Source organism: Podarcis vaucheri (assembly GCF_965113315.1).
Source record: "Podarcis vaucheri genome assembly, chromosome: 2".
NCBI lineage: Eukaryota > Metazoa > Chordata > Lepidosauria > Squamata > Lacertidae > Podarcis > Podarcis vaucheri.
Window position 1 is genome coordinate 115,673,184 of NC_138760.1, and position 24,671 is coordinate 115,697,854.

Genomic DNA, 24,671 nt, shown 5'->3' on the forward strand with positions numbered 1-24,671 from the left:
CGGTTGCGCCGCTCATCTCGCTTTATTGGCCGAGGGAGCCGGTGTACAGCTTCCGGGTCATGTGGCCAGCATGACTAAGCCGCTTCTGGCGAACCAGAGCAGCGCACGGAAATGCTGTTTATCTTCCCACCGGGAAGACCACCAGCAATTCTCAAGTAGCCCATAGGGGGGAAAGTTTTGGGACCACTGGAGTAGATAACCTTTTATGTATGTATGCATTTTATTTATTAAATTTGTCTACCACCCTTCATTTGTATATCTCAGGGTGGTTCACAGCATAAAAATACAAGACAAAACCAGAAAAATATATAATAAAAACACAAAACAATAACTCCCCCACACTTTTAGGTGCCTTCTAACAATACAAATCAGAGTGTGTAACAGGCATGCTGTCAGCCTTGATCATTGTTTATTACCAGTACTTAGGAGTTTTATGGCTAGCCTGTGTCCAATGATGCTGCAGTCCTTGCCATGACCACAATAGACAATTGAGGATCAAAGTAACAGAGGGATAATCAGGTATTAAGCAGTGACTCTGATCCTGTTGTCAGTAGCAGTAACAACCTGTTGCATGGCGCTTTTTATCTGAGGAACGGCATTGCTCAGTCTTTAGCCAATTAAAATAATCCTTAAATGGAGCTCGTGAGTAAAGAGGAAGCAATTTGAGGTGGCAGCAAGTTCAGGAAGCCAAAGCCTTCCCGGTCACATGTTCCAGAGCTCCATTTTCCATTTGTCAGCTGGAAAAAAGGACCAGAAGGAATACAGTCGACTCCTGTGGCTTTTGCATACTAAAGGTTTCCTCATTTATCTCCTTCATAGGAGGGAATGCCTTTTCTAAGATGGTACATGTCTATCACTCTATGATCATCACACCGGAGTCCAAAAGCATGTGCTATCCTGCAGTATCCTGCCCTTGCATAACTCCATTTTATCAAGTTTCTTCTTTCTTTGGCAATCACTTGTAACTGAGTAAGATTGTCTTCCATAAACATGGTTTTAACAATGGGTCCGTAAGTGGCTGTGGCGGCCAATTCTGGATCCACACATCCTTCCACAGTGGAGACATTGGTTCCCGGTGGGAGTTGATCACTGTGAGTGTTTGCCAAGCGTGCCTTCCTCTTAGCTCATTTCTCCCTTGCGTCCTGAGTTAGAGTATCTTCAAAGCCCATGACACTTTTGGTAAAGACTGTTCTCCAACTGGAGTGCTCTCAGGCCAGTGTTTCCCAGTTGTTGGTGTTTATACTACATTTTCAAGATTTGCCTTGAGAGTCTTTAAACCTCTTTTGTTGACCACCAGCATTATGCTTTCCATTTTTAAGTTCGGAATAAAATAGTTGCTTTGGAAAACAATAATCAGGCATCTGCACAACATGACCAACGAAGTTGATGTTGAAGAATATGTTAGTAATATTAATGTGAGGTATTGGGAACATGTTTATGTACTGCATATGCAAATTATTATCAGCTCAGCCGGATAGCTCAGTTGGTTAGAGTGCACTGCTGGTAACGCCAAGGTTGCAGGTTTGATCCCCGTAAGGAGGTTGGACTTAGATGCTCCTCAGCGTCCCTCCCAACTTTATCATTGTGTGTAAACAAAAGTGTGCTTGTATTTCCTATTCTTTTATGCAGATGTTTGCAAAGCTATGCATGTCGTGAATCCATTCATTCATTTAATCAGCTAAGTCTTCTTTAAGAGAGCACTTAAATATATTCATTAAATGGTATCTCGCATTCTATCACTTAAATAATAGGTGGCATAAACTGCAGATACAAATGAAGCCAAACCTACCTGCTCATCTGTAATACATTGTCTAGGATGGGGCATCTGGGGGTGGGGAACTCCAACTCCCAATATCTCCAGCCAGCATGGCCAATAGGCAGGAATTATGGGAGTTGTAGTTCAACAAATATCTGGAAGGTCACAGATTCCTTGTACCTAGTCTAGGAAGTCTTTCAGAATCATATCACATGATATAATCCACTGGAAATATCATTAAGGCATGGCTCTGTCTCTCAGCTGCCCATCCTCTTTTTAGATTCTAGTTCATGCCCCTTAACTTTGGCCTTTCTCGTTTGAACTAACAGACAGTTGGGGGGGGACCCCTTTGCCCTTTGGCACAGAGCCACTTCCTTTGTTACCTTAGGTAAAGGGACCCCTGACCATTAGGTCCAGTTGTGACTGACTCTGGGATTGCCGTGCTCATCTCACTTTATTGGCCGAGGGAGCCTGCGTACAGCTTCCAGGTCATGTGGCCAGCATGACTAAGCCACTTCTGGCAAACCAGAGCAGCGCACGGAAATGCCGTTTTCTTCCCGCAGGAGCAGTATCTATTTATCTACTTGCACTCTGACGTGCTTTCGAACTGCTAGGTTGGCAGGAGCTGGGACCGAGCAATGGGAGCTCACCCTATTGCGGGGATTCAAACCGACGACTTTCTGATCGGCGAGCCCTAGGCTCTGTGGTTTAACCCACAGCGCCACCCACGTCCCCTTAAGGACCCATAATTAGGGGGGCCATTACTAAGAAACTTGGAGGAGCGCAGAAAGAAGAAATGTTATGGTGCCTCTGCCTCGGCACAACCAGACGCCTTCATCTGCCCCAGCTGCAGCAAAACATGTCTCTCCCACATTGGTCTCTATAGGCACAGCAGGCGCTACAACCCTTCCAACCGTTTGACATCACACCCAAAGGCTCACTCCTCCATTGTCTCCCGAGACAGACCATGTCTGGCTACTCCGGCAATTGGATCCTTGTTGGGTCCAGGAATTAGAAGGAACTCAGGCATGCAGCCTACCCCAGCGTCCAAAACTCACAGCAATGTGAAACAGCACATTTCTCAGATACTGCTTTCAGCTCAAAATAGGCAGGAAAACACTTCTGTTATCTACTGTAGGTAATATCTGGGTATTTTGGGAAGCTGGAGTGATGTTTTAAATGGCCCATTTAAAAACCCTGCTAATGTATTAACTTGTGTACATTGCTTTTGTAAATATGCAATAGACATTTACCATTCTTTTTTATATTTGTTGTCATCTTGCCAAAAACACTTGTAATATTATAGACAATGTACAAAAATTGGAAGTAATCCGAGAAAAAGGCTTCATTGACATGCGTGAATGAAAATATTATAAAGGAACAAAGGGAGGAGGGGATTCAAGTAGTTCCCATACGGTGGATTCAATACTGATAGTGTATATAGTTGTTTTAAATGTTTTATTGTATGCTTTTAAAAAAAATATGTAATGTTTTTGTGAAAATTAATAAAAATATTGTACGAAAAAAAGAGCACATAAAAACACATTTGCCTTGATGAAATAACACCCACCCACCCACTTCAAAATCATTCAAATATGCAAAACACAGGCTTTGTCCCCTCCTGGTCCTTTGCAAAGCTATGCATGTTGTGAATCCATTCATTCATTTAATTGGCTAAGTCTTCTTTAAATGGGAGAGAGCACTCAAATAAAGAAGGGATGCGGGTGGCGCTGTGGTCTAAACCACTGAGCCTCTTGGGCTTGCTGTTTGGAAGGTCAGTGGTTCAAATCCCCAACTGTCTGTGGACAAACACTGGCTCCCTCGGTCTGAAAGGCGAGATGAGCGCTGCACCTCCATAGTCACCTTTGGACTTCACCATTCAGTGGTCCTTTACCTTCTTTATAGACACAACCCCACTTGATTCCTGGGCCTTTGCCTAAGGATGCTCTGGTAACTCCCTTAGCCTGAGCACTTTGACCAATGTGCTCCACCTGCACTTTCCTTCTGCTCACCCAGAATTATGTGGGTGAGTGGGTGCCAGTCTAGCCATGCAAGGTCCTGCTGGAGTGGCAAGCAGGTCTCTTGATGTAATAGTGAATAGCAGCTGGTGCTTATAAACAGCCTGAAAGACCGGCCCTCCTAACTGGCAGTGGTCCTTGGGGAGACCTTTCTCAGTCAATAATTTGCCGTTCTCAGGCTCATGCAAAACCAGGCATAGGCAAACTCGGCCCTCCAGATGTTTTGGGACTACAACTCCCATCATCCCTAGCTAACAGGACCAGTGGTCAGGGATGATGGGAACTGTAGTCCCAAAACATCTGGAGGGCCGAGTTTGCCTATGCCTGTGCAAAACCCATTGCTCGTACTCATTCTTTTCCTCCCAAAGAGGAGATGGAAGGAAACGAGGACTCACAACTTTGGTTGTGCCATGTCCTCCTGGGCACCAGAGAGAAATCCCGATTCTCTCTACCTTTTCCAGATGGGCAGGGTATAAATAAATTGTTATTATATATTATATTATATTATATTATATTATATTATATTATATTATATTATATTATATTATATTATATTATATTATATTATATTCCCCTTCCCATATTTTCTGACCTAAATACTTTCCCTGTTCTATTCAAGTGATGAAATAGATACTTGATCCCTGCCAACTAGGTTCCTACAGGACGGGTTCTTGCTTAACACGAGAGGCAATGTGGCAATGGATTGCCAGCCCTGAGCCAGCTCTCTTCTTTGCTGAGCTGACCTCGCTTTGCAGTGCAGATGGGTATCCAGAAAGGCAAACACGGGATAAGATCAGGATCCACCCTAGCTGCATGTTCAGTCCACTGGCTGTGGTTAGCTGTAATGCTGATGATTTATTTAAACTGCGGAACTCACTCCCACAGGAGGCAGTGAGGCTCTCAAGGGCTACCAGGCACAATGGCAGTGCTCTGCGTCCGCAGCTGGAGGCAGGATTGCTTCTGAAAGGCAGTGGCTGTAAAGTGCAGGAGGGGAGAGAGCTCCTGTGCTCAGATCCTGCTTGCTGGTTTCCCACAAGCATCTGTCTGGCCGCTGTGAAAACAGGGTGCTGGACTAGATGGGCTATTGATCTGATTGAACAGGTGCTTCTTATGTACTTACAGAGCACTGATTCAGGTACACAGTGCCCTGCAGGTAAACATGAACTAAAAAGAGTGATAGCCAGTGCTTTTCTTTCTTTTCTCTTTTTCTCTTTTATTCTTTTTTATTATTACTATTAACATACATACATAGACATTTACGCAATACACATACATAAAACACTACCTTATTTTCATAACATAAAACATACCTACATTACTCTATATAATACCTACTTAGACAGTGGTACCTCGGGTTAAGTACTTAATACGTTCCAGAGGTCCGTTCTTAACCTGAAACTGTTCTTAACCTGAAGCACCACTTTAGCAGCCGTCTGCTGCTGCCGCGCACGATTTCTGTTCTCATCCTGAAGCAAAGTTCTTAACCTGAAGCACTATTTCTGGGTTAGCAGAGTCTGTAACCTGAAGCGTATGTAACCTGAAGCATATGTAACCTGAGGTACCACTGTAGTGTACATATCAACATGCCTACACACCTACCCCACACGGACACCCACCAAGTGACTTGACTTCCAGCCGTTCTTGTTACGTTACTTTATTTTTCCAACTAGCTTAAACGCATTTGCTTTTCTTTCTGGGGGGATGCAGGGGGATGCATACCCCTAAACATACCTGTCAGGGGTTCAGGAGCAGAGACGCAGAGAAGGGAGGAAGCAGAGAGCGAGGGGGAGGAATCCGAAGGGAAAATGAGTGATGATGACGACCCGAGATCTCCAAGCCTAAGCAGTGAGTCAGAGGACTCCCAAAAGGGAGCCCCAGTGAGCAGAGCAAGGGGGGGATCAGGGGGGACACCCCAGGAGGAAGGGAACAGAGGAGATTCAGAGAGTAGCAGCTGGAAGTCGGGACCCACGCTCATAACTGAGGGCGGCAGCAGCTGGAAGTCGGGACCCACGATCAAGACTGAGAGCAGCAGGGAGGAAGGTAGCCAGGCATCGGGTTCCGGAGGCTGTCAGCAGGAGGGAGGGCACGAGTCAGGGGTGGTCACCCCCTCCTCAGAGAGCGAGGCAACGGTTAAGAGGAAAGTAGAGAGTTGGGCGCGCGCGCCAAGTTCAAATGCAGCGGAAGCTGGAGCAGTAAGCAGCCCGGAGAGTGAGCCAGGTCCTAAAGCCCGCCGCAAGGAGGCAGAAGGATCAGGGGGGTCAGCGTCAGAGGAGAGTAGAAGGGAGGAGGCCCAGGGGGGCAGAAGGACCCAGAGACGTAGGGAGAGGCGAAGGAGGTGGAGCAAGGCTAGGGTATTAAGCTGGTGTGCAAGAGGCGGGGACTCAGACGGGTCTTCGCCGACCTAGGGCAGAAGGTGTAGAGCTGCACGCTGCAGTTCAGAAATGAAACCTGTAACTTAATAAAGACTCTTATAAAGTGAACGCTGGCGGACTTGGTCCTATGTGAGCTGGGACTGGGTGGCAGCCCTGACAGTAAGACCCGTCTCTCAAAAGCTTCGGACACCTGATACCTCGCAGCGGAGAGAGAGGCAGCTGGAGGAGGGGATCGGTGTTTGGGAGCAAGCTCACGACGGTTAGCAGAGATGACGGAAGCAGAGAAAGTTGCAGCGCTGCAACAGGCAGTTACCCAATTGAACGCGGAGGTACTGGCATCCAAGAAGAGGGAGGAGGATGCGGCAGCCGCCTACAGAGATCTCCACGCCAGGTTTGAAGCATGGATTAAACACGGGCAGCCAGGACCCAGACCGGAGGGGGTTGGGTTGGCACGGAGAGCAGGAGGGCTTGTGGCTCACTTCGATGGGAATTTACAACAGTACCCCAATTTTCGGGCAGACGTAATGTGCGCACTGCAACTGCTGGCAAAAGACTTTAGAGATGAGGAAGAGAAAGTGGGGTTCATACTATCCCATTTGCATGGGGATGCTAAAGCGTGGCTACGCAATTTGTGGAGGGATAAAGATCCGGCGCTTCAGAATGCAGATGCCTTTATCAAAGCGATGGATGCGTGTTTTTTGTCTACTATTGATGTGGATCTTGCCCGACGGGAGATTCATGGACTAAAACAAGGGAGGGCAAGCGTCCGGCAGTACCACGCCCGCTTTTTTGCGCTGGTCAGTGCCTTAGAGTGGGACCGGGATTCGCCCCCTGTCAGAGACCTGTTCTGGGAGGGTCTAAGCTCTGCGGTCAAGGATGAAATTGCAAGGGGGGAGAGGCCCCGAAGCACGCAGGAGGTGGTCCAAAGGGCGCTGACTGTGGGGGTGAGGCTGGAAGAACGTCCATGGTGCAGAGATGAAGGACGTGGAGGGCGCGAAGCAGCGAGAAGTTTCTCTTTCGTTCCAAGAGAAGCAGCGCGTGCGCAATCCACACCTCCGCCAGGAGGGGGAGGGGAACCGATGGAGGTTGGAGGGGCAAGGGCTCAGTCAGCAGCCAGAGCCCAAGCACCGACAGCAGTGAAAGCGAAGCCTCCTAGAGGGAACAGGAAGTGTTACATCTGCGAGGATCCAGGCCATTTGGCGAAAGAGTGTCCCCGGAGGCTCCACAAGCACACTGCAGCCTCAGCAATGGTGACTGCAGCAACGCAGCAAGGAGAACCACAGCAGGGAAACGACGATGTCTGGCTGGAGACAGAGGCACTGGGGCCCAGCCAGACGCATCAGTGAAGCAGTCCCCAGCGATCTTGCAACCCACGGACCCCCTCCCACCCAAACCAGTAGTGCAGCTCACAGCATCTCTCCAGCTACCCGATGGCGTCACTATCGAAGTGCCGCTTTCCGTGGATTCTGGAAGCAACGCAGACTTTATAGCGCAGGATTTTGTGGAGCAGCACGCTATACAGCTACTGCCTGCCACTCTGCCCCTGCAAGTCGTCACAGTGGATGGCAGAGAGTTGCTAGGGGGGCAGGTGGTGAAGCAGACGCCACCGATGGTGATGCGCCTTGGCAACCACAGGGAAGTCATCAGTTTTAATGTCACCCAACTGTCGGACACGCCCATTGTGTTGGGCATGAGTTGGCTGGACAGGCACAGTCCGACACTGGCTTGGTACCAGAGACAGCTGATCTTCGGCTCCTCTTATTGCGCAGAACACTGCATCCTGCCCAGACAGGAGGGAGAGGAGGAGGAATCACAACTGCAGTTGGGAACGTTGCAAGCAGTCCCCCACAAATACGCAGACTTTCTGGAGGTCTTCTGCGAGAAAGAGGCTGACAAGCTACCACCGCACAGGCAATATGACTGCAAGATTGACCTCCTACCAGGGGCGACGCTGCCGAAAGGGAAGCTGTATTCCATGTCTGAGGACGAATTACAGGAACTCAAACAGTTCATAGATCACAATTTGCAGCGCGGTTTCATCCGGGAGTCCAGGGCAGTAGGGGGCAGTCCTGTTTTCTTCGTGAAGAAGAAAGACACGCCCCAAAAAAGACTGGTGGTGGATTTTCGCCTCTTAAACAAGATGACCAAGCCTTCTGATTTCCCCATGCCCAGGATTGACGACCTACTAGCTACGGTGCGCAAGGGACGCGTGTTCACCAAGTTGGACCTGCGAGGTGCGTACAATCTCATCCGCATGAGGGAGGGCGATGAGTGGAAGACAGCCATGTTCACGCCTCTGGGCACCTACGAATACAGAGTGATGCCGTTTGGATTGCAAAACGGTTCTCACTGTTTCCAAGCTTTCATGCATCATGTGTTGGCGGGACTCCTTTACAAGAAGTGCGTCTGCTTTCTGGATGACATCCTGATATTCTCCGAATCGCAGCAAGCCCATGACCAAGATGTTCGGGAGGTGCTGAAGAGGCTGCAGCAGCATAGACTGTACGCCAAACTGGAGAAGTGCCAGTTCGACACGACGGAGGTGGATTTCTTGGGTTACAAGTTGTCGGACAAGGGGCTAGCCATGGACAGCGCCAAGGTTCGTGCGGTGTTGGATTGGAAGAGCCCGCGCAACCGGAAGGAGGTCCAGCGGTTTGTCGGCTTCGCCAACTTCTATCGCAAGTTTATCAAGGGGTTCGCGATGCAGACGGCGGCCATTACGGACACGCTAAGCTCCAAGAAAAAGAAATTCATCTGGACGGAGCAGGCGGAGCAGTCCTTTCAGGCACTCAAGCGTCTCTTCGCGTCGGAAGAGCAACTGCTGCATATCGACCCCAGCAGACCGATGCGGGTAGAGACAGACGCGTCCGATAGAGCAGTGGGAGCTGTCCTGCTGCAAAGGGACCCACAGGGGGTCTGGAGGCCGGGAGCGTTCTACTCCAGAAAGCTCAGCAAGTCGGAGCAGAACTACACCATCTGGGACAGGGAGTTGCTGGCCATTCATGCAGCTTTCAAGGCGTGGAGGCACTTCCTGATCGGCGCCAAGCACACGGTGCAGGTCTGCACGGATCACAAGAATCTGGAGCACTGGCGCACGGCTCAGTTCCTGAACCAGAGGCAGATACGTTGGGCGGAGTTCTTTGCTGACTTCAATTTCCGAATAGAGTACGTCCCAGGCGACACCAACGTCATGGCGGATGCACTGTCCCGCAAACCGCAATACCTCGAAGAGGCGACGCCAGCGGCAGCCATGCACATCTTCGCGCCAACAGCGTGGGCGTGCGCTTCAGCCACAGTAGACCTGGATGCGGTGCGGCGGGCGTTGCAGGACGACTCCTTCGCGCAGGCGAAGATGGCAGAGGTGCACAAGGGCACGGCGAAGGGCGACGAGTTCCAGATACGAGACGGCTTGCTCTTACGTAAAGGGGCCATCTACGTGCCGGGAGACGAACTTCGCGCCAGGGTACTGCAGCAGCTGCACGACGCACCCACGGCCGGGCACTTTGGCACAGAAAAAACGGTGGAATTAGTCGCAAGGGACTTTTGGTGGCCCAGACTGAGAGGGGAAGTCGCGGACTACGTTGCGAGGTGCGACACCTGCCAGAGGGCCAAACCGGTGCACAAACCACCGGCGGGACTGCTGGAACCGCTGCAAACGCCGTTTGAACCGTGGGAGAGAGTGGCCCTGGACTTTGTTACGGATCTACCCAGCTCGAGAGGCAAGACAGCTGTACTAGTGGTGGTGGACTTGTTCACCAAGATGGCACATTTCATTCCGTGTGCGAAGGTGGCCACGGCGGAACAAACCGCCAAACTGTTCATAGATCACGTGTTCAAAGTGCATGGTCTGCCGCGGTCTATCCTGTCCGACCGCGGGCGCCAGTTCGTCTCGAATTTCTGGCAGAAGCTGATGAGTTTTCTAAATGTCAAGGTCGATCTGGCATCAGCAAGACACCCGCAGACCAACGGGCAAGCAGAGAGGGTCAATGCCATCATGCAGCAGTACCTGAGATGCTATGCCAATCAACAACCTGCGACCTGGGTGGATTACCTGCCGCTCGCCGAGTTCGCTTACAACAACACGAAGCACGTGTCCACAGGGGTGACGCCGTTCTTCGCCAACAATGGGAGGAATCCCAGAACCTTCCCGGGACGGGAGAGAGTGGGGGACGGAGAACCACAGACGGCGGACGCGTTCGCGTCAGAGTTGCAGGCGGTACACGATCAACTCCGACGGCAGCTGGAGCTAGCTAAGCACGCCTACAAGGTGCAAGCTGACAAGCACAGGCGGGTTGGCGAAGAGATCCAAGTGGGAGACTGGGTCTGGTTGGCAGCCCACGCAGTGCCGACCAGGTCACTAGCCAAGAAGAAGTTGGGGCACAAGCAAATTGGTCCGTACCAAGTCGAAGCACAGATCAACCCGGTAGCCTTCCGACTGGCGCTGCCGGAGGGTTCCAGAATGCATCCGGTGTTCCACAGGTCGGTGCTCACTCCCTACAAGGCACCTCACAGATTCCAGGAGCCAGGGACGGCACCGAGTCCGTTCCGGGAGCGGACGGAGACGCGAGGGGTGACGCAGCAAGACCCCATCAACGAGGTCACGGAGATTTTGGACTCCAGATGGGGGGAAGAGGGAGTCGAATACCTCCTAGCCAGAGAGGGCACCCGGGCCAGCGCCAATAGCTGGGTGCCAGACTACGCTTTGGAGGAACCCCTGCTCAAGGACGAGTTTCATGCCCTTTTCCCACACAGACCCATGCCAGCGAGCTTCTTCGACGACTGGCTGTTCACGCCCACACTTTCTTCCAGCACGTTCCATGGATTCGACTCGGACGGGGAACCCGCACTGAGCACCCGTTCCCCAGAAGGATCGCCGGCGGGTTCGGCGTCAGACACCTCGTATTGGTGGGACGATCGACCGGAGGAGCAATGGCGCCGGAAGTGGCTGGAGATGCCAGGTCGAGCGACCGACGCAGAGACTGACATGGACGTGTTCGGGGAGGACCTTGGGTTCGAGCACGGCGGTACAGAGATGGAAGCGGAACAGGTCAACGTCGGCGACCGCGAGGAGGAAGACTCGGAGGTCTTCAGTTGGCGGCCAACCACAGGGAGCGAACTGTATCCGGCATTCCCTCCCGTGATGATGGAGCACCCAGCACCCACACCTGAAAGCGGGGAGGGGGGAAGGGGGGGCTTCGAGGGGGGGATGGATGTCAGGGGTTCAGGAGCAGAGACGCAGAGAAGGGAGGAAGCAGAGAGCGAGGGGGAGGAATCCGAAGGGAAAATGAGTGATGATGACGACCCGAGATCTCCAAGCCTAAGCAGTGAGTCAGAGGACTCCCAAAAGGGAGCCCCAGTGAGCAGAGCAAGGGGGGGATCAGGGGGGACACCCCAGGAGGAAGGGAACAGAGGAGATTCAGAGAGTAGCAGCTGGAAGTCGGGACCCACGCTCATAACTGAGGGCGGCAGCAGCTGGAAGTCGGGACCCACGATCAAGACTGAGAGCAGCAGGGAGGAAGGTAGCCAGGCATCGGGTTCCGGAGGCTGTCAGCAGGAGGGAGGGCACGAGTCAGGGGTGGTCACGCCCTCCTCAGAGAGCGAGGCAACGGTTAAGAGGAAAGTAGAGAGTTGGGCGCGCGCGCCAAGTTCAAATGCAGCGGAAGCTGGAGCAGTAAGCAGCCCGGAGAGTGAGCCAGGTCCTAAAGCCCGCCGCAAGGAGGCAGAAGGATCAGGGGGGTCAGCGTCAGAGGAGAGTAGAAGGGAGGAGGCCCAGGGGGGCAGAAGGACCCAGAGACGTAGGGAGAGGCGAAGGAGGTGGAGCAAGGCTAGGGTATTAAGCTGGTGTGCAAGAGGCGGGGACTCAGACGGGTCTTCGCCGACCTAGGGCAGAAGGTGTAGAGCTGCACGCTGCAGTTCAGAAATGAAACCTGTAACTTAATAAAGACTCTTATAAAGTGAACGCTGGCGGACTTGGTCCTATGTGAGCTGGGACTGGGTGGCAGCCCTGACAATACCCAATACGTTTCCAGGCACAATTCAAAGTGTTGGTGCTGATCATTAAAGCCCTAAACGGCCTCAGCCCAGTATACCTGAAGGAGCATCTCCACCCCCATCCTTCTACCCAGACACTGAGGTCCAGCTCCGAGGGCCTTCTGGTGGTTCCCTCACTGCGAAAAAAGTGAGGTAACAGGGACCAGGCAGAGGGTCTTCTTGGTAGTGGCACCTGCCCTGTGGAACACCGTCCCATCAGATGTCAAAGAAATAAACAACTACCTGACGTTTAGAAGACATCTGAAGGCAGACCTGTTTAGGGAAGTTTTCAATGACTGATGTTTTAATGTATTTTTAATCTCTTCTTGGAAGCTGCCCAGAGTGGCTGGGGAAATCCAGCCATTATCACCATCATCATCATCATTTTGTGAATCTAAGTTTGGCCTCATTGAGGGGCAGTATTTCAATATGAGTAGGAAAATGAGAGTACCCCTAAATATTTTTTAAGGAAAAAAAGCACTGGTTACAGCTTTGATGGTGGTCAAGGAAGCGGAGAAGAAAAAGAGACTAGGGTCCCCCCCGCATCATACTTTTAAAGCATTTTTGCCCCATCTTGGTAGTAATGGCTTCCACTGAAGAGTCCTGGGAACTGTAGTTTGTTAAGGGTGCTGGGAATTGTGGCTCTGCCTTAACAAACTATGGGAGCGTTTGGTGGGAGTCATCACTGCTCAAGTGCTAAGAGAGTGCCTTAAATGTATAGGGCGGATGTGATCTAGGTTAGCAAGGGATAAAAGTTATATATCTGAACCTCATGGGTGATTGGGAATTCAACAAGTTTGTATCAGCTGTTCTTTGTTTCATAGATCACTTTAGTTTTCTTCACTGCTGTATATATTGGCCAGTTCTGCGTTTCAGGTGGAAAGAGCCTAAATAAAGCACTGTTTGTTCAAAGACATATCATCTCATCAAAGTAGCCAAGTGGTGAAGTACTTATCCAGTCAGCGAATTTCACAATAGTTGAATGCAGAAGAACTAATTGCTCAAACATTGTTCATGTGTCTTGCTGCTGTTATTTACTGTATTTTTCCGTGTATAACACGCCCCCGTGTATAGTCTTATACACAGAAAAATACAGTCATTTTATTTTATTTTTTTATCACAGACGGTTATGCAAACTGTTTCACAATGTTATTTCAGTCCTCTTCACAGGAAATCTTTCTTTATCAAACAAAACTAGGTAGATAGAATGCAAAATATATAACTTCAGTGGCTCAGTTATACAAAGTACCAGATATGAAAGGAAGGCAACAAAATTGCCCGTAATCAAATTGTTGCGTAATGAAGCATTAATCACCGTGGTACCTAATATGAAAGGAAGGGAATGTTAAAGTGCTTTGTAATGATTTCTTCAGCATGAATCACTACAGTGCCGAATATGGCCAAGAATGGCATTGTAATGACCGGACACCAAAGAAGGCCTGCACTCACCACAGTACTAAAGCAAAGATGAACATGCCCTCCTCACGATGTCTGAAACCATGGGGCCAGATTTAGGTTTGATGAGGCCCTAAGCTACTGAAGGTAATGGGGCCCTTTGTATGTCCAGCGGTCCTTTGTCAACAACAAATTGTTGCTGCTTTTTTGTGTTGAATATATGCTATATGGTAATTCATAGGAGCCTACACAACACAAAACACTGTTGCTGTATGTAGGTTTTATTTTATTTGTTTTTTATCTTATATTTTGGAAATATACATCTTCTTTTTCCCTTTAATTTTTTTGGGGCCCCCAAGAGAGTGGGGCCCTAAGCTGTAGCTTGTTTAGCTTATATGTAAATCTGGCATTGGGTGTATTCAACAAGGGGCGTGTACACATTGCCAGTTCACAGCACAAGCAAGACCATCGTTTTTCTCAGTTCGGATCAAAGCCGGTTTGGGGAAAAGTGCGTCGAAACACAGCATTCCGTAAGAAAACAAAAGGATAGGTGCAGGATAGATCCGAATTGTGGATTAGGCGGTGTGTACATTGCTTCCGAAACCAGTGGCGTAAGGACACCGGTTGCAGAGCTGCACAACAGCCTTTGTCACTGTGCAAGCAGAAATACTTCCACGAGTACAACAGGACTTCTCCTCCCTCTGCTCTTCCCCTAAACTTCTTCAACATCTGATCTGGGTTTCCCTGCAACCATCTGGAGCAGATTGGGAGGTGATGTGGTGGGCACATGTGGAAGGAAAAGGGATGGGAAGTTCCATTGCACAAGCGGAAATTGTTTGCCCCACACAGCAAACTTTTTCAGCAGACGGCTAGTCCACCGTTCCTCAGACCTTGTGGGGGGCCGGACTATATTTTGAAAAAAAATAATGAACGAATTCCTATGCCCCACAAATAACACAGAGAGGTATTTTAAATAAAAGCACACATTCTACTCATGTAAAAACACCAGGCAGGCCCCACAAATAACCCAGAGATGCATTTTAAATCAAAGGACACATGTTACTCATGTAAAAACACACTGATTCCTGGACCATCCAAGGGCTGGATTGAGAAGGCAATTGGGCCAGCTCCGGCCCCCGGGCCTTAGTTTGCCTACCCATGACTTAGCTGGTCCCAGCCCATTGGCACCAAGGGGACAACCAGAAACTCCAGCAGGCCAAACTCGGCTTAGCATGGAGAGGAAGGGAAATGAAACTACCACTGGAATCATAGAACTGTAGAATTGAAAGGGACCATGTAGGTCATCTAGCCCAACCCCTTGCAACGCAGAAATTTTTCACCCAAGGTGAGGCTCGAACCCACAGCCCGGAGCAGGCTTCCTCAAACTCAGCCCTCCAGATATTTTTGATCTACAATCCCATGATCCCTAGCTAGCAGGACCAGTGGTCAGGCATGATGGGAACTGTAGTCTCAAAACATCTGGAGGGCTGAGTTTGAGGAAGCTTGGCCCATAGATTAAAATTTCCATGCTCTACTGACTGAGCTATCCCAGGAATGCGGTGGGGGAAATTCCAGGGTTTTTGTTCAGAAGACAACAAATGGGTGTCTGAACGCATGTACTTTTAATTGTAAAACCTTTACTGTAGGATGGTACCAACTTCTGTACAGAGGAAGAGTCTTTTTGAAGAGGTCGTTTTGTGTAGCAAATTATTCTTTAGGCAGTGGATCCAGGTCAGAAGCAGGTATAGAGAAGTATTGAGAGTATAGAGAAGTTTGTAATTTCCTTAATCTTCTTCTTCTTCTTCTTCTTCTTCTTCTTCTTCTTCTTCTTCTTCTTCTTCTTCCTCTTCTCCTCCTCCTCCTCCTTCCTTTCCTTATTCTTCCCTTTTTCTATTTTTCTTTTTAACATGAGTGTGATTTTTATTGTCTTTTATGATGAAAACTTTTAATAAAAATCAATTTTAAAAAAGAAGCATAGAATACCCCCTCAGTACACATAAAGAGCCCTGTCCCTGGGCAGGTGATGCCTGTGATAAGTTGAGATTCCTGAATTGCAGGGGGGTTGGATTAGATGACATTTTCGGTCCCTTCCCGCTCTACAATTCCATGCTTCTATGAAACCCTTATCCTGCTGAATGTATTCCTCTCAGACATGCAGCTGATAACGAAAACATGGCAGCCTAGCCTGGAGAAAAGTCTGGTGTCCCTTAACACTTTCTCGTAAACATTATTCCTTGTTGGAGTGGCTAAGTAACCCCGCTTAATCCATGGTCTACTTTTCTCCATATTTACCTCCCTAAAACCCATCCCGATCTCTTCCAGGTTTCACTTGCTACATCACAGGCTCCTCCCATTTCCCCACCCAATCACCTTGTTGCCCCGAAAGCACCATCAGGTTAATGGCAGGGCTGATAGGTGTGGCCAACCGCAGTGATACAGCAGGTGTATGCAGCATCCTGATCCCATCTCGGGATGCTATTTTCAAGGCTGGGCGGGGCTGGGCTCCGGTGATATAAGTCCCAGAGCACAGAGGGAGGGAGCAGGATACTTCTGTCACTCCAAGGCAGAGTCAGCAGAGGGAAGCAGAACTTCTTCTCCTCTTCCTGCTCTCAGAGGCCTCTCAAGATGAACTGTGGAAGTCCTGGGCGATGGCCCTTCTGTGGCATGACTTCTGCGGCCATCTTCCTGGTTCTGTGTCTCCAATTGCAAGGTATGGTTTGGTGGGGCTCGAGGGCTTATTGTCATTCAGACATCGTCAATGCAAACCCTCCAAGTGTCCCTATTTTCCAGGGACAGTCCCGGAATTAAAAATTTGATCCGGGAATGCCCCACTTTTCCTTAAAGGTAAAGGTAAAGGGACCCCTGACCATTAGGTCCAGTCATGGCTGACTCTGGGGTTGTAGCGCTCATCTCGCTTTATTGGCTGAGGGAGCCGGCGTACAGCTTCCGGGTCATGTGGCCAGCATGACTAAGCCGCTTCTGGCGAACCAGAGCAGCGCACGGAAACGCTGTTTACCTTCCCACCGGAGCGGTACCTATTTATCTACTTGCACTTTTGATGTGCTTTTGAACTGCTAGGTTGGCAGGAACAGGGACCGAGCAGTGGGAGCTCACCCTGTCATGGTGATTCGAACCGCCGACCTTCTGATCGGAAAATCCTAGGCTCTGTAGTTTAACCCACAGCGCCACCCTCATCCTTTTCCTTAGGATGTCCCTATTTTCATTGGAGAAATGTTGAGTTCCCCCCCTCCCGGAACTCAGTTCCAGTACCTTTCAGATGGGCGCCATTGCCATTATGAGAGAACAAGGGAGGCTTTCGTGGTGAGTTCCGGCACCTCTTTTTCTGTAAAAATAGCACTTGAGGTCCCTATTTTCATCAGAGAAATGTCGGAGGGTATGTAAATCCCTAATAGTCCCTCAGTCTATCTTCTGAGCACCAGTTGCTGGAAACCACAGAAGGAAAGTGGACTCTTGTGCTCAGGTCCAGCTTGGCGGTTTCCCACGGGCATCTGGGTGGCCATTGTGAGAACAGAATGTTGGATACGATGGTCATGCAGGGTCTTCCTACGTTCTTAACCTGACTCCTTTGCTATTTGGGGTGCCCATGTTTTAGATTTGCTAAGTTGCCAAGGCATTTTGGGCACTGGGGGTGAGGCAGGTAATGAGCTTTTGGCGCAGCCAAAAGAAGATTTTCAGGCTCTGTCAATCCTTGGTTGTCAGGCTCTCCTGTAAGTGCAGGAAGCCAGGGAGACTGTCTGCTATAGACAGAAGTATGTTATGTGTGTATAACACATTAGCGGGAGAGTGGTTCTGCCCATCTGTCAACTTGGCCCTGGAGATGCTTGAGATTGAACCCGGGACCTTTTGCACTCAAGGCATGAGCTCTGCCACTGAGCAACAACCCTTTTCATGATGGCTTAGTTGCTTGGAGCATGGTGCCGGTAACTCCAAGGTTGCAGGTTTGATCCCCATTTGGGACAGCTACATATTCCTGATTCCTGTATTGCAGGGGGTTTGACTAGACTTCCAACTCTACAATTCTATGATTCTGTTATTCTTTCGGACTTTAACTGAAGCAGAGAAAGCCAGGAAGTGTCTCAGACTGCTGTGCATGATTATTCTCTTTTTAAAAATTCTCTTTTTTAAAAAACAACCCATGCTGATTTCTTTAAAAGGCTTCACTTAAAAACAACAATAAACAGCTGTCAGTAGCATTGGTAGAAAGTCTCCCTCACCTCCTGTACTTACAAGGAAGCCCAGATGACGGTGTCAGGTGGTTTTCAAGAAACACAAGCGCCCAGTGAAGCTACAGAGTGTAGACCCCTGGAAAGAGGATTTGCAGTATGGTAAAAAAAAGGGACGTTCACAAACCTCTCCTCCATTTCAAAAGTAAGGTTACCACAACAAAAAGCTCTCATTGTACCCTGCACATGAGAATTTGACCCAATTTCCACCCTCCCCTTTGATAATTTTTGAATGCAATTTCTTTTCTCGCTAATGGATGGGGAATGATAGCAGGGGAATGTGGAAGGAAATTTGCAGCACTGCTCCAATTGCAAAAAACGAGAGCTGGTCCACCCCTAGGGAATGGCATGGCACCGTGGCTTAAAGTGGGAGTAAGAAGAAGAAGATCCAATATTCGTTGATTTATTTGCCCACTGTTTATAGAACTTTTACCACCATTTAAGGGTGGTTTACAAAGTGGTTAACAGCATAAAATCATACGCTAGTAATCAAACAAACAAGAATCAGCTTGCACACCTAGAGCAGACAGAATGAAATGGGAGATAAGATGTAAATGCAGGTGGAGAGAAGACTAGAATCTTGAGAGTGGATGATGGGAATGCAATATTGCCAAGGCAGATCATTTCTTCCCTTTTCATTTTTCCTAGTCTTGTTCTCCCCCCCCTTCTCCCATGTTTGCCTTTATTGCGATTATTGCCAGCACTTGACCTGGATCATGTTAACACGATGCTCTTGGCCTGCCCCTTGCCTGGGGCGAATGTCTTATAGGAGAGATGAGTCCGTCCCTAGTGATGAAAGCCATGCTTTTGTTTTATTACAAATAAACAAATAGATTAGGAAAATGTTTTGTGGCTGGGAGCCAGAATTCCTGGGTAATGTTCCAAATGCGCTCAGCGCTTGGGAATGAGAGGCAGTATCGAGTATCAAATTCATGGGTGTGCCTGGTGCGGTGATTAGCAGTTGCGACACTGGAGGATAAGGCGTGAATTATTCTAAATTCAGATCAAGGCTGGTTTGCGCAGGGGAAATGCATCTCTCTCTGGTGTGTACAGCACTGTGCGATTGCAACTTGAAATGGAGCGGGGCCAAATGATCTTGCTGCATTTAAAGCTACTGATGTGCATGTCCACATTTGGACAAAAGGGTAAAATGTGGGTGAGCATAGATCACAATCAACCAGCTATACTCCAACACTCTTGGAATCCTTCCCACCTACCCGCCCAATTGCAACTAGGTTCTCATGAGCTTTTAGGTTACTCCAACTTAGCAAACCCAGAATGCACCAACTCCCCTTTTGTTCCAATAATATTTTTGCTGCCGGGTGTGACACAGGAAGTGATAGAGGAGGGATGAGCAACATGCGGCCCTCCAGATTAGGGCTCCCCCCCAGCTGGAACTCACCCAAACTCAGTTCCGGCACCTCTTAGGTGGGCGCCGTTGCCATGAAAAGGAGAAGAAGGGAGGTGTTCATGGAGAGTTCCGGCACCTCTTTCATCTAGGAAAAATAGCACGGCTCCAGATATTCCTGGAATACAACTCCCATCATCCCTGACCATCAGCTATATATGCTGATTGGGACAGATGGGAATTGGGAGTTCAATCATGTTTGGAGGAGAGGCACAGATCTGCGATGAAGGAGCTAGGTGTCCTGATTCCTCTTTAATGGAAAGCATGGTGCCCTTGTTCCAGAGAGATTTGCTCATGTCAACATTCCCACAGAAGGGCCCACCCCACCCCTTTCCCAGTTGCCCCTCCCTGACACACACAGAGCGTGTGAACTGAAAGCAAGCGTCCTCAATAAGCCTTTGTTTGCTTTGGTTGTTGTGAGCGGCAGTCTGTGTTCTCCACACCCCTAGACTTCTATGCCACCCACGGGTTATGGTACCCAACCTACTCCTCCCATCTTAGCAATCTGCTTTCCTGCCTTCCCTCCTTGTGCTTCCAAGAATCTCGTCATCCATCAGAGGCCTCACTCAGCACAAGCTGAAACTGATTTTAAAGATCCTCGTGACTTGCCGTGGAAAGAATGATTCTCCAATGTGAGCCTGGTAATTAAGGTGCTTGACAGCATTCCTGAGTGCCTTCCTTTCAACTCCATTAAGATGTAAAAAACGAGGGCTGTCATTCAGTTGAAGCGATTTTATGTTGAGTCAATTTTACTGCCTCCCGATTGCTGAACTGAGGGACAGCCTAGACTTCTTAATAATTTTAAAAACCAAACCAAACAAAAAAAAAAGCAGTGCCTGATGGACCTGATTGGATGGAAGTCAGGGAGGTCAACAATAGGGGGAGCCAGAGCCAATGACAGGCAAGTTTTGTCCCAGTCTTTCGCCCTTTTGAGTTTACAAGGGCAACACTAACTTAGAAGGAGGAAACTGACAGGTATGGACTGGTTGTACGTAAGAAGGCTGTCAAATGGGAGCTGGCACACAGACAGTGGTGGAGCAATATACCCTTTTGCCGTAATGGACCAGCTACCACTGTAAACAAGTGCACCTTTAAAAAAAGCAAAAGCAAGCAATCGTTTAACTGACCCAATTAAATCTGCATAATATTTGCACACATGAGTGAAACGAATTCTGGGAGCTGCTGTTAAGGGTGCTGAGAGTTATTAGAAAAACTCCTACAGTATTTCCCTCGCTGAGCTTCCATCTCTAGAGTTCCCACGTGAAGAGAGATTTATCGTTAAACCGCTTGGGGAACCTGCGAGGGTAACGGAGCGTCTCAGATCCCTTAACAAACTACAGCTCCCAGAATTCTTTGGGGGAAGCCACGACTGCTTAAAGTGGTATCGCAGTGCTTTAAATGTTTGGTGCAAAGGCAGAGATCCTTGGTCCACCTAGCTTCCCATTGCTGTATCCTCTAACACAGCGGTGGCCAACTCCCAAGAGTCTGTGATCTACTCACAGAGTTAAAAACTGGCAGTGATCCAGTGATCTACCCCCTTTTTTTGGGTTCAGGTCAAAATTGGTGAGCTTTTTAGAGAGGACGAAAGCCCCTTTTTTGGGGGAGGGGGGTGCTGCAGCAGTTTTTTTAGGGAAGCCAAAGTTGTTTCCCTTCTTTGGGGGGAGCCAGTGAACTACCAGTGATCTACCACAGACGTCCAGATCTCGATCTACCTGTTGAACGTGCCTGCTCTAACAGACTCCAGGATTTAAACAGGGGGCTTGCTGAGTTCGTCCACCAGAAGTTATTGAAGACTGAGCACCTGGGCAGCGGCTCTACCACAGAACCACGTAGAAGCTCTTCCCCTCTTCTCTCTTGCCATTGTCTCCGTTCTGTATCAGTGCCCCCTGAGCCTCCACACCTTTGACTGCACTGGCAGACCAAAGGCAACAGGACAGGTTGTCGTGGCAAGTCCCAGAATGCCATGGTACTATTCCTGTAACCGGCCACTTTGTCTCTTTCTAGGCTCAGCCTCCAGATGCATCGAAGGGTCGTCCGCGGAAGACCTGCAGCCCTTGCCTCCTGGGGTCCAGCGGAACTCTCTGCCCAGCGGCCTCATGCAACCCGATGTTTCGTCAATGGGGCGGAGAGATTGCATCCCTGATGGAGGAGACACCCGGATAGTGGGTGGCAGCCCTGCGACCTTTGGGGGACAGGCAGGGGGGTCTTCTACAACTGGCCCCAGTTCACCAGGGGCGAGCCCCTTCCAATCTGGCAAGCCAAGCCGGCCTGGGCTGTTGGGGTCTATATTTGGAGGGACGCTCCCTCCTCCGTTATGGGCACCAAATGTGAAACCTGGCATGCCAGGTTATGGGGCTGGCGTTGGGTCATATGGCTATGGCCCTGGATATAACAGCCAGGGTTTCCCCCGCCCAGTGTGGAAGAGACCTGGGTTCCCTTACATACCGACTGCTGAAGAGCGGGGTGGAGGCTACATCCCAATACGAAACGAGCCACCTAGGCTATATCCATATGGCGGTGGTGGAGCAGTGGCAGGGGGATCGACTTACAGCGGCGGGTCTGTAGCATACGGGCCGAGGGGCACATATGACGGCAGCTACGGGCCCGTCCCTGCAAGTGTGCAGCCAGGTGGACAGCGAGACAGTGGGGACAAAGGAAACCCTTGCACTCAAAACTGTTAGAGCCAAAGGCTGGTCCACATCCTGGGAACTTGAGGCAGGGTGGGTGGAATGTCAGCTCAACTCTTCTGAGAGGAGTATGTGATCTTAGGCTGTGTTTTCCCCCAAAATTTTAGGACCCCTACCCTTAAAAAATAAAAAAACACATTCAAAAGACACGGTTATGAGTCCTCCTGACCAAGGAGTTTTCAGAACTTTTGCCTAACTACAAGAGTTTTCTGGAAGAATCAGAGACAGAAGGGACCCCAAGGGTCAACTAGCCCAAGGCAGGAATCTCAACCAAAGCATCCATGGCAGATGGCCATCCAGCCTCTGCTTAAAAACCTCCAAGGAAGGAGAGTCCATCTCCTCTCAAGGGAGTCTGTTCCACTGTCAAACAGCTCTTACTGTCAGAAAGCTCTTCCTGACGTTTGGTCAGAATCTTCTTTCTTGTAAACTTTGGGTCTTACCCTCCAGAGCAGGAGAAATAAGCTTGCTCCATCGTCCATGGGACAACCCTTCAGATGATTTGAAGATGGCTATCATATCTCCTCTCAGTCTCCTCTTTTCTGGCTAAACATACCCAGCTCCCTCAACCGTTCCTCATAAGGCTTGGTTCCCAGACCCTTGACCATCTTGGTTGCCCTCCCATGGCCATCCAGTTTCAAATTTTTAGGGCAGCTGTTTCCCAATCAATGCCCCCTTGCTTCTTCCATTAGGAAACCCTCCCTTCTCAACCCCCCTTGGTAGCCCAGATCCCAACTCAAAATCACTTGTTCTCAGCTTGTTGGTGTCACAGGTCTGTCCCACTCCACCATGTCAGAAACAGTGGCTTAGTAGGTTAAAGTATGTCATATGGATCGACTTGTCCAGTCAGGCGCCAAAACCCTTTGCTCAAGCAATAGTTGCTAGCTTGTCGCTTGTCGCTTGATTAAGAACCAGTTTACATGACCCAGTTGGGCAGGTTTTGTCTGTGCCAACATAAGTGAAGCCGACGGCCATCTTGGACCAGGCCTGCATAGCGTAGTGCAGCCCTGAGGGGAGTTAAACCTGCCTGAGATGGCAAAATCAAAGGGGCCGTTTGTATCAAAATTGTTTTATAGTTGCTTGTGATGTCAGCCTGATTGTTTTGTGCATCGCTCTCTCTTTCTTTTTGAAGCAGAATGTATTAAAGAACCTCTGCCACCTCTTGTCACCTGCTTTTGTTATGTACCATTATGTCACTTGGAAGCAAAGCCTTTGTTTTGTATTCTCATCAGGCCAAAATGCTTGTATTAAAATCCTATGTACTGTAATGCCATCTAATGGTCTTCTTTTGGAACAGATCCCGGGCCTCTGAGCAAATCCCCCTCTGGGGCCATCTTCCTAGTTTGGGGAGAGGGTTAGAAAAGAATGGGAATGAAACCGCAATGCTGGAAAAGAGTCTAACAGCATCCAGCAGATCTGGAGTTTTGAACTAAGTCACCTTCCCAATCTGAGGTGGAAATCAATAATACAAATCAGAGCTTTCCCCCTTCATTTCTAATATTGTGGTGCAACAGACATCTATAGGAAATGGCACAGAGAAGGGAGGCCATAAAGCTACACTGAAAGAACTCTCGAAAGTCTCCTGGCTTTTCTCCGGACTGCCCCATCCCTGCCCAAATTTAACTGTTCAACAGGAACAACACACATTTCCAGTTTCTCTCTAAAGTCTTTAGTCGGGTGTTGATAGCAGCATCCAAAGAGGACTTTGCTGTTAAACTCACTCCATCATACAATGCTTGGTGGGTTATGGGATTGCTGTGGTGGGGCTGTCACCCTTTTAAATTATCCTCTTCTGACGGATGGCCCTCAATCCCGTGGTTCAGTTTTTCAAGAAATAAAGGATACGATCTGTAAGACCTGGCCAACCCACAAATGTGGGTTGCCCAGATACCATGCCTATAAAGTGGTACCTCGCAAGACGAATGCCTCGCAAGACGAAAAACGCGCAAGACGAAAGAGTTTTCCGTTTTTTGAGTCGTTCCGCAAGACGAATTTCCCTATGGGCTTGCTTCGCAAGACGAAACGTCTTGCGAGTTCTTGTGAGTTTGTTTCCTTTTTCTTAAAGCCGATAATAGCCGCTAAGCCGCTAATAGCCGTGCTTTGCAAGACGAAAAAACCGCAAGACGAAGAGACTTGCGGAACGGATTAATTTTGTCTTGCGAGGCACCACTGTATACAAGTGTGGGTTTGCCTATGTACCATTTCCCTGGGAAGTCGCAGTGAAGCTACGAACAGAATTGACTACAGTGGCCTGGGTGGGCATGCCGCCTCATCTGTTTCCAGCTAATGAAAGGAACCTTAATTGCTACGGCCTGTTTGGAGGCTTCCACATTCGGGACACAACCATCCTTCACCCGCTTTGATTTACTGCACTGAGGAACTGTTAAAAGCCAGTAGCCTGACCGCAGTAAATAAAAGGCTAAGAGAGGATCATATAATCAACAGCTATTAACCAATACAGTTAGGAAATGTCAGCTGAAGCTCAGAGCGTTTCCTAACCTCAGACTGCTGGAAGGTGGAAGCGAACAGCAGCAAATTATTTACCCCATTATTTCTGGTTTCTGATGGTAGACAGGATACTGCATAACCCTGCTTTTGTTGACTCACTGCCTACCCAAATCCCAGCAACCGATGCCTCAAAGCATCCTTCCCCACTACATTAAGAATTATGACAATTATGATGATATTTCACTTGTTCCGTAAGGAAATGCTGTTACACATTGGAAAGCAGAGAGAGAGAGACAGAGACTGGGTGGCGAAGAAC

The 24,671-nt window shown here is 49.2% G+C and overlaps 1 protein-coding gene and 1 long non-coding RNA gene across 2 annotated transcripts in view; one reads left to right on the forward strand and one right to left on the reverse strand.

Moving 5' to 3' along the window:
• The window catches only part of LOC309525433, an 85,899-nt gene extending 68,004 nt beyond the window's left edge, over positions 1 to 17,895 (reverse strand). The window contains exon 1 of the long non-coding RNA XR_014216276.1: positions 17,820 to 17,895. This is a non-coding gene — a long non-coding RNA (uncharacterized lncRNA). The remainder of the gene's footprint in view (positions 1 to 17,819) is intronic.
• Positions 16,089 to 22,106, forward strand: LOC309525184 (uncharacterized protein). Its single transcript, XM_082210669.1, has 2 exons — positions 16,089 to 16,281; positions 21,228 to 22,106. Exons 1-2 carry the CDS (start codon positions 16,197 to 16,199, stop codon positions 21,902 to 21,904), a joined length of 762 nt encoding a protein of 253 aa, XP_082066795.1. The 5' UTR covers positions 16,089 to 16,196; the 3' UTR covers positions 21,905 to 22,106.
• Positions 22,107 to 24,671: the final 2,565 nt, after the last annotated feature.